Source organism: Panthera onca, chromosome B4, assembly GCF_046562875.1.
Source record: "Panthera onca isolate mPanOnc1 chromosome B4, mPanOnc1 haplotype 2, whole genome shotgun sequence".
NCBI classification, from domain to species: domain Eukaryota; kingdom Metazoa; phylum Chordata; class Mammalia; order Carnivora; family Felidae; genus Panthera; species Panthera onca.
In genome coordinates this window covers 82,804,419-82,814,025 of record NC_138345.1, presented here as the reverse complement: position 1 = coordinate 82,814,025, position 9,607 = coordinate 82,804,419, and the positions used below count along the sequence as shown (strand labels likewise).

The window sequence follows — 9,607 nt, the reverse complement described above, 5'->3', positions numbered from 1 at the left end:
GACACTATATTATTTACAAATATAGAGGTTAATAGCAGAAGAAATAGCTAAAAGTTGAAAGCATTTACCTCTGAGGAGCAGCAATGAAGGGTGGGAAACTGATATTTTTTATTTTTAAGCTTTTGAGTATTAACTGAACATTTAAGTATGTATGTGTATATTATTTTGATTTAAAAAATTGAAAATCAGGGGCACCTAGGTGGCTCAGTCAGTTAAATGTCTGACTTTGGCTTGGGTCATGATCTCATGGTTTGTGAGTTTGAGCCATGTCAGGCTCTCTGCTGTCAGCACAAAGCTTGCTTCGGATCTTCTGTCTCCCTCTCTCTGTCCCTCCCCTCCCTTGCTCTTTTCAAAATAAATAAATAAACTTAAAAAAAAAAAAGTATCATAGTACAAATCAATTTCAAGTAAGGATAAACAGGACCATGTATTTCTCAATAGTCCTTGAGCAATAGTGTACCATGGCATAGAACAAGTATTCATTTACATAAAGAAATAACATCAAGACAAGTTGAATTGTTTTCAGTCTACTCTGTTTAATAAGGTAAAGAAGAATGATGCATTTTGGAAATATCCTCATCAAAAAATGCTTAAAGTAATAAAAATTCATCACCTAAAGGAATAAGCTTTGGATATCTAGAATATAAACATGTTAGTTCCTAATAAGGATTACTGAGACACTAATGATCAATTTCAGACTTTGTCTTCTTCATTTCAAGAGCCATCAAACCAGTTTTCTTTAGACTGCCTGGGCTGGTTTGGGCCAAGATCTAGTCAATATGTAGTCTGCCAGTGACGTAGGTAAATAAGACAGAGGAATGAAGAAAAACTGAGAATCCCAGCCAGCTGAATATCGAGTACGGGGATGCACAGATATCAGAGCGTGTTCCATGCAGTCAGTGACCAGGTTCAGGTTTGTGCTACATCTCAACAGCCCTTGTTTGACGCCATTGTGATCTGTATCCAAAAAGAGAAATGGTGGTCAACAATCTTATTCTTTGGATTTTAATGTTAAGCTCCAGTTATATACAGTCACAGAAGTCTAACTACATTTAATTTCTACAAGGATTAGGCTAATCAGACCTACGCTTCCCAGTGGCAGCCAATAGCCAAATGCAGCTGCTGAGCACTTAAAATATAGCTAGTATGACTAAAAACTGAATTTTTAAATTTTCATTTTCATTTTAAACCTCAATTCCATCATTGGAAAACATTTTAGCATTTTTGGAACAACATAGGTATGTGAATCTACTTTTGCAACTGGAAACATTTTAACAGCTTATTGAGTTATAATTCATAAACCATAAAATTCAGCCATTTAAAGTGTACAAGTTGGGGTGTGTGGGTGGCTCAGTTGGGTAAGCGTCAGACTCTTGATTTTGGCTCACAGTTCGTGAGTTCGATCCCCGTGTTGGATTCTGCGCTGTCAGCTTGAGATTCTCTGTCTCCCTCTCTCTCTGCCCCTCCCCTGCTCTCTCTCGCTCTTAAAATAAGTAAGTAAACATTAAATAAATAAATAAAGTGTACAAGTCAATGACTTTTAGTATATTCAGAATTGTGCAACCACCCACCCAATCTAAGTTTAGAACATTCTCATCATCCCTAAAAGAAAACTTGTACCTATTAGCAGTCACTACCATTTTCTGCCAACCCAACCAGTCCTAGGCAACCACCAATCTACCTGTTGTCTCTGGGGATTGCTTTTTCTGGACATTTCATATAAATAGAATTATACTTTGTGATCTTTTGGGACTGGCTTCTTTTCACTAAGCAAAATGTTTTCAAACTTCATCCATGCTGTAGCATGTATGAGTATTTCACTCCTTTTTATTGCCAAATAATATTCAATATTCATTATATATATATATATATATATATATATATATATATATATATATATATGACTATATTCATTATATGACTTTATATTCATTATATGACCTTTTGTTTACCCATTCATTAGTTGGTAGACATTTAAGTTGTTTCCACTTTGGGAATATTATGAATAACGCTGCTGGCAACTATAAATTTTATTAATCTACAGATGAAGTGTTTCCTAGGAAAATTTAGCATCCAAATTGAGATATGCTATAAGTATAAAATACATATTGGGGCACCTGGGTAGCTCAGTTGGTTAAGTATCCAACTCTTGGTTTTCGCTCAGGTCATGATCTCATGGTTTATGAGTTCAAGCCCCAAGTCAGGCTCTGGGCAGGCAGTGCCAAGCCTGTTTTGGATTCTGTCTCCCTCTCTCTCTGCCCTGCCCCGTGTCTGTCTGTCTGTCTGTCTGTCTCTCTCTCTCTCTCTCTCTCTCTCTGTCTCTCTCTCTAAGTAAATAAACTTAAAAAAAAATACATACCAAGTTTCAAAGACTAATAAGAAAAAGAATATAAAATACCTTATTAACAACTTTTCATTGATGATAAATAAATGAATGCCAAAATCATAGTATCTTGGATAGGCAGGATTAAATAAACTGTGCTACTAAAATTAATTTCACCAGTTTCCTTTTTTTTTTTTTAATGTGGGAACCAGAAAATTTAAGATTACACTTAAGATTACACAGAAGATTACACTTAAGATTACACAGAATATGAACCAGGCTCCAGGCTCTGAGCTGTCAGCACAAAGCCCAACGTGGGGCTCGAACTCAAGAACCACGAGATTGTGACCTAAGCCAAAGTCGGACGCTCAACCGACTAAACTACCCAGGCACCTCTCAACTCCTTTTAAATCATGAAATACATATATCCTTTTATATCCATATATACTTTACATAATGTCACTACAATAAATTCTGTTTTCCTCTTCATTTCTATTGTCAAACTATTATATATCTACAAGAGAAAAAAATTCCCTAATACACAGTTGAAAACCTCAGGTGGGGAAAAGTTTACAACAGTAGCTGGCCCTCTGGCATGTTAGAAACTGTGGTGCCCTGACCTGCTATGAATTCTGAGAGGCTCAAGCACTGTTTTGTGCAGCTTTTTCTTGACCCAATTCTCTCCTGTGTTAATGGTCACCCTCTTAGGCCAGAAGACAATGCTGTGTTAATGGTCACCCTCTTAGGCCAGAAGACAGTGCTGTAGGTTGGGAGTCTTCGGTCTGCCTTCTTTTCTCTGGACTACAATATCACTCAAAGCCAGTGACAGGGCTGCTGCTACCCACCCATCGCAGGATCCTTTCATGAAATGGAAAGGAGAGCTGCTGCCTTGGGCCTTGGCAAGCTGCTGACTTCTTTGAAGAAAAAGCATCGCTTTCCCCAGAAGGTGAAACCCCATATTGATGTGCATGACTTACTTCTACTAAGAAGACTGCCTTGCCTTTACCCCCAAACTGCCTCCTCTTCCAGGTCCTAAGGATGACATTCTTACAAGAAATTGAACCATCTCACTCCCATGAAGCTCCTAAGGCCTGCACATGACTTCTAGTCTCTGGACACCGTCAATAGGGCCCTGCAAAGCTGGCTCTCACCCACTGCCCTCTACTCACACACACACACCCTCCTCCCACAGTAAGAATGGAGTTGTAGCTGGGCCCTTTGTTACCAAAAAGACTGTATTTCAGTTGTGCAGACCTCCCACGCCAGCCTTGCCAAACTACAGAGGGGCACCCCTTTCTCGAGACCCAGAAGTTCCATGTCTCTAACCATGTAATACCTCCCTAGTGGTCAGGTGGCCAGGCCTGTAGGTGACAAGGCAGCACAGGCCTTGCCCCTAAGCTGTCAATATAACCTCTTCCTCATCACCAAGCCAACCATGAGAGCCCTGGGACCTTCTCAAATCCCTCTGGTCCCAGGAAGGCTTTGTTTCCTTAAACAGTTCTTAGTTCTCAGTTCTCAGAGCCTGCCAATCATTCCCCACCAACCCTCTTTCCCCTTTCTCATGCAAGGTTATCAATTATCCTATGAAAAGAAAAGCTCACGGGCATCAAAAAACTTCTGTCCATAGGCCTCCTTAATATGCGCAGGGACTTCTTCCCAGGCTTGCTTTATTCTCCCTAAGGACCACGACAGATCTGTCATTCCAGTTCTGAAGTAGCCAGGTTCAACGATGCTGATTTTCACCCTAAAATGTTGAAGCTCACGCCTGAAAATAAAAACCCTAGAGTTAACTCTTGATTGAGAGACAGCACATTTCAATGCTCTCAGGGAGGAAACAAAACAAAACAAAACAAAACAAAACAAAACAAAACAAAACGGGTTATAAAAACATCTCTACTGAATATTTTAAAGGATAAAGAAATGGAGAGGAAAAAAACCAAAATTTTAAATATCCCTAGGTCCAAAAATTGGGACATGATTATATAAACTGCCATAACCATTCAATTCTACAGCCCCTCTTTTCACAGAGTTATTAAGTACCTACCACATGTTAGACAGTCAAGCCATGCAGAATACAAGGAATAATAAAGAAAATTAGCATTTTTAGAGCAGCTACTGTGCTAAGTATTTTACATGCACAGTCTCAGAAAATTAAGGCTCAGTTGCTTGCCTCAAAAAAGCTCACAGTAAGGGAGTCCAACAAGTAAGCAAATAATTATAACACAACTCAAAAGAATTATAAAGCAGAGGTATTCCAGGGGCTACATGAGCAGAGAGCAGGAGGTACACAGATTTTCTGACGGAGTCAGGGAAGGCTTCAATGAGGAAGAATGTTTCAGGTGAGCCTTGAAGGATAAAGAGATTTCCAAGTAAAGAAAGGGGAAGAGCAGAGTAGCAGGTAATAGGAATTGTACTCACAAAAGCATGGGCCTCTGAAAAATGACCATATGTTCTAAGACTCCAAGAGAACATTAACAGAATATGATATGGGCATTAAAATTGCAACTCATTGGTCATTCCAGAATATTCATGTTAGTTCAACAAACAGTTCCAAAATATTGATCAGGGGCTGAGTATGTAGCAGGCACTGTGCTAAGCACTGCCTTCACCAGAAGTAGGATGGCATTGTGCACCACAGGAGAGGTATACTCTAGGTGTTCAGCAGACAGTGATAAGGGGTGTTCCCTAATCTAGAGGTTCAAGTAGCCTCGCTGGAGCAGATGAAGCCCAAGCTATGTCAAGGAGAAATCTTTGAAATAATGGTCCATAAGAATATAGAACACAAAGCATCATGACCCTCTAAAGCAGAGAGTGGTTCTCAAATTGTGCACCCCAGATAAATGGCAACATCAGCGTCTTGGGAGCCTGTTAGAAATGCAAATTACTGGGCTCCAGTCCAGATTTATTAGGTCAGAAAATCTGGGGGTGAATGTGTTTGAATAAGCCTTCCGGGTGGCTCTGAGGCATCCTAAAGGTTAAAAACCACTATTCTAATGGAAGAGCCTACCTTATCAAAGCAAAATCTAAAACCTTCCATGTGAGAAAGATTCTCCAGGTACCTGTGTGTGCTGGGAAAGAGGGAGGGCTATGCAAGCCACCCTAAAATTTCACTTCCCCTTGTAGCTTCCTCACTGTGATTCCCATCACACCACAACATCTACATTCCCTTTAAAACTCCAACTCATATGTGGGACAAAACTTCCTTTCCCTGTTCAGCCTTAGCACAATTAAGGCATGCTGGAATTTTCTAAAGGAATTCATGATTTGAATATTGGATGGACAGGTCTTTGTTCTTGGTCTGGGAATGAGTCAAGGGGTTTGAGAAACCAGTTGTGAGTGGCGGTATATCAGCAGGCAGCAGCCCCAGGGAGATAAACAAAATGTCAGTTAAACTGGAAGCCAGGCAAAGTGCTCATCACATGGTAACAACTCATGTAACTTCCTCAGTTATTTCCCTATTCCCTTCCTAGGCAGATAATACAATATGTATATTATAAGAGATATCTACCAGTCATGGCATGTGGTAGGCTAAATAACAGCCCCCAAAAGTATCAGGTCCTAATCCCTGGAATCTATAAATGTTACCCTGTGTGGCAAAGACTTTGTGATTGAAATTAAGTTAAGGATCTTGAGATAGGGAGACTATGCTGGATAATCTGGGTTTGCACTAAGTGCAATCACAATTATCCTTATAAGACAGAGGCAGATTTGAAGGCCAACAGAGAAAGAGAAGGTAACATGACCATGGAGGCAGAGACTGGAGTGATGCAGTCACAAGCCAAGGAATGCAGAGAGCCAGCAGAAGTGCAAGAAGCAAGGAACAGATTCTCCCCTAGAGCCTTCAGAAGGAGGCTGGCCCTGTCAACAACTTGATTTTGGTCCAGTAATACTGAGTTCAGATTTTGGCCTCCAGAACTGTGAGGGAATAAATATGTGTTGTTTTCAGACACTGTAAATTACAGCAGTCATGGGGTACCTGGCTGCTTCAGTCAATAGAGTGTGAGACTCTTGATCTTGGTGTTGTGAGTTTGAGCCCTATGTGGGGTGTGGAGAATACTTAAAAAAAATAGAATTCTGGGGTGACCGGGTGGCTCAGCCGGTTAAGTGTCTGACTTCGGCTTGAGTCACGATCTTGTGGTCCGTGAGTTCGAGCCCCACATCAGACTCTGTGCTGATGACTCAGAGCCTGGAGCCTGCTTCGGATTCCATGTCTCCCTCTCTCTCTGCCCCTCCCATGCTTGTGCTGTCTCTCTCTGTCTCAAGAGTAAATAAACATTAAAAAAAAAACAGAATTCTAAACGAAATTCACAGCAGCCATAGAAATCTAATACATGGTGCCTAAAATATTCACAGCTGGGGTGCCTGGGTGGCTCAGTCGGTTGAGCATCCAACTTTGGCCTAGGTCATGATCTTACTGGTTCCAAGTTCAAAGCCTGGAGACTGCTTCAGATTCTGTGTCTCCCTCTCTCTCTCTCTCTGTTCCTCCCCCACTCACACTCTCTTTCTTTTAAAAATAAATAAACATTAAAAAAAAAAAAATAGGGGCGCCTGGGTGGCTTAGTTAGTTAAGTGTCTGACTTCGGCTCAGGTCATGATCTCGCAGTTAGTGAGTTCGAGTCCTGAGTTGGGCTCTGTGCTGATGGCTCAGAGCCTAGAGCCTGCTTCGGAATCTGTGTCTCCCTCTCTCTCACACGTGCTCATTTCCACGTGTGAAACTGTTCTAAAGTTAGCCCCGACAAAGGGGAATCTGAGCAGCAATATTTTTTTTAATTAATTTATTTTGAAAGATAGAGAGCAGGGGAGGGGCAGAGAGAGAGGGAGAGAGAGAATCTGCACTCTGCACTGTTGGTGCAGAGACCTATGTGGGGCTCAATCCCATGAGCTGTGAGATCATGACCCGAGCCAAGATCAAGAGCAGGATGCTTAACCGACCAAGCGACCCAGGCGCCCTGTGCAGCAATATTTTGTGCCACATGATTACACCATCATGTCCACAGCTGACTGGACCAGGGAGGGTACTTGATGAGAGGAAAGGCCACTTAGGACTGGAGAGTGGCTCTGCCTATTACTACCTATGTTATGACCATGGGAAATTATTAACCTCTGTGCCTCAGCTTCCTCATACGTACAATAAGGATAAAAATAATACCTTCCTTGGGGCGCCTGGGTGGCTCAGTAGGTTGAGCGTCCGACTTCGGCTCAGGTCATGATCTCACAGTTTGTGAGTTCGAGCCCCGTGTCGGGCTCTGTGCTGACAGCTCAGAGCCTGGAGCCTGCTTCCGATTCTATGTCTCCCTCTCTCTCTGCCCCTTCCCTGCTCATACCCTGTCTCTCTCTGTCTCTCAAAAATGAATAAATGTTAAAAAAAAAATTTAATAATAATAATAATAATAATAATAATACCTTCCTCATTGGATTTCAAAGAAGATAAATGACTTATTAGATATAAAGTACTTACAACAGTGCCTGACACATAATAAGTGCACGAAAATGTCATGTAATAGGTCACCTGGCACACACAGAAAATGAACACAGCTAATAGTCCTCTCTCTTAGGAACTAAGATGTACAGGGAATATAAAAAGGAACCAGCTGATAGAGAGGGACTAAGGCTGAAACAATGCCTGAAAAAGAGACAGGAGGTAGAGGCAGGGCCATTAGGGGTTGTGGCAAACTGAAGTTCTAAGAGAAGAAGTTCTTAGATAAAGGAAAGATATACAGAGTAAAACAGATGAGCACCCAGAGAAAAAGAGAGTCACCGTGGACAAACAATGACAGTCTCACTTTGGGGGGGAAAGAAGATAGTTATCTTCTCTTCAGAAATGAAATTTTATTGAGGTGCCTGGGTGGCTCAGTCGGTTAAGCGTCCAACTTCAGCTCAGGTCATGATCTCACGGTTTGTGGGTTCAGGCCCCACATCGGGCTCTGTGCTGACAGCTTGGAGCCTGGAGCCTGCTTCAGATTCTGTGTCTTCCTCTCTCTCTGCCCCTCCCTGGATCACACTCTGTCTCTCTCTCTCTCAAAAATAAATAAACACCAAAAAAAAATTTTTTTAAGAAATGAAATTTTATTAAAGAAAAATCTCGAGAATTAAACTATGATGTGGTGGCAGGACACAAAGACCTAGGGTCAAAACACAGTTCTGCCAAGTGCTGGTTGCAGCAGGTGAACTTTAGGAAAGAGACTTGAATCTGAGCCTCAGTTTCCTATATAAGCCAGATTAGTAATAGTATCTACAAATCAAGATTTGGGGAGTAATGAAATAAGATAACGTAGGTAAAAGCAATTATCACAATGCCTAAGACATATTTAAGGTGCTCAACAGTTGCTTTTGTTTTAACTTAAGAACATTACCTCAGGAAAAAAAGAAAAAAGAAAGAAAGAAAAAGAGAACATTACCTCAGAACATCCGAAAAGGCTTCTACACCATACTTGGAGCTACAGTAAACTCCTCCAAAGAAAGCAACTCTTCCCAGAATGCTGGAGACGTTAACAATCCTCCCCTGTGCTTTCCTCACCAAGGGAAGCATGCTCAAGGTCACCTCCATCAAACCAATGAGGTTCACTTTGAGGACATCCACGTAGGTCTCTATCTTCAGCCACTCAGTGCAGCAAAGTGGGTGAAAAATGCCTGCGTTGTTGACCAGGCCCCAGAGTCCTAAAACGAAGTCAAAGCAGGAATTCAGTTTCAGACAAAATTGGCAGAACTATTTACCTTGATCAATCTTCCTGCTGACAACAACAAAAAATGTTAAATAAAATATATTTTTTAATGTTCTGAAATACATCAGTTAACAAGAAAGTAAAATGGGTCAGGCCAAAAGCTAAGAAAAGGCAGGAATCCAGAAAGAGTAAATAGAATATCGATGCCCACTTTTGATTCGAGGGTATTTGCCAACCAGGGTAAATGTGAATTTCAGTATGGTCTCAAAAAACATACACAATAAGATATGAGGTCCAGGACCCACCTAAGGTAGGAATCCTAATAAAAAACACTTTCTTCGTTAAACTGGGACTTTTAATGGTTATGCTATCAGTATCAGAGTGAGACAGAAAGTCCTTCCAGGGACTGAAAGTAAAACTGTCTTGGGGCACCCAGGTGGCTTAGTTGGTTGAGCACCCGACTCTTGGTTTTAGCTCAGGTCCTGATCTCATGGTTTGGAAGTTCAAACCCCACATCAAGCTCTGTGCTGAAAGTGCAGAGCCTGCCTGGGATTCTCTCTCTCTCTCTCTCTCTCTCTCTCTCTCTCCCCCTCTCCCCCGCTCGCTCTCTCTCTATCAAAAT

General features: G+C 41.4%; 1 protein-coding gene across 3 annotated transcripts in view; it reads right to left on the bottom strand.

Annotated features, from left to right (window-relative positions):
• Positions 1 to 516: 516 nt before the first annotated feature.
• HSD17B6 (hydroxysteroid 17-beta dehydrogenase 6) overlaps positions 517 to 9,607 on the bottom strand; it is a 48,261-nt gene continuing 39,170 nt past the window's right edge. For all 3 annotated transcript variants that reach the window (XM_060657242.2, XM_060657241.1, XM_060657240.2), the window contains exons 3-5: positions 8,722 to 8,980; positions 3,925 to 4,088; positions 517 to 957 (exon numbers count right to left, since the gene is read on the bottom strand). In XM_060657242.2, coding sequence (XP_060513225.1) covers positions 740 to 957; positions 3,925 to 4,088; positions 8,722 to 8,980 — 641 coding nt within the window. In that variant the 3' untranslated portion in view covers positions 517 to 739. The remainder of the gene's footprint in view (positions 958 to 3,924; positions 4,089 to 8,721; positions 8,981 to 9,607) is intronic.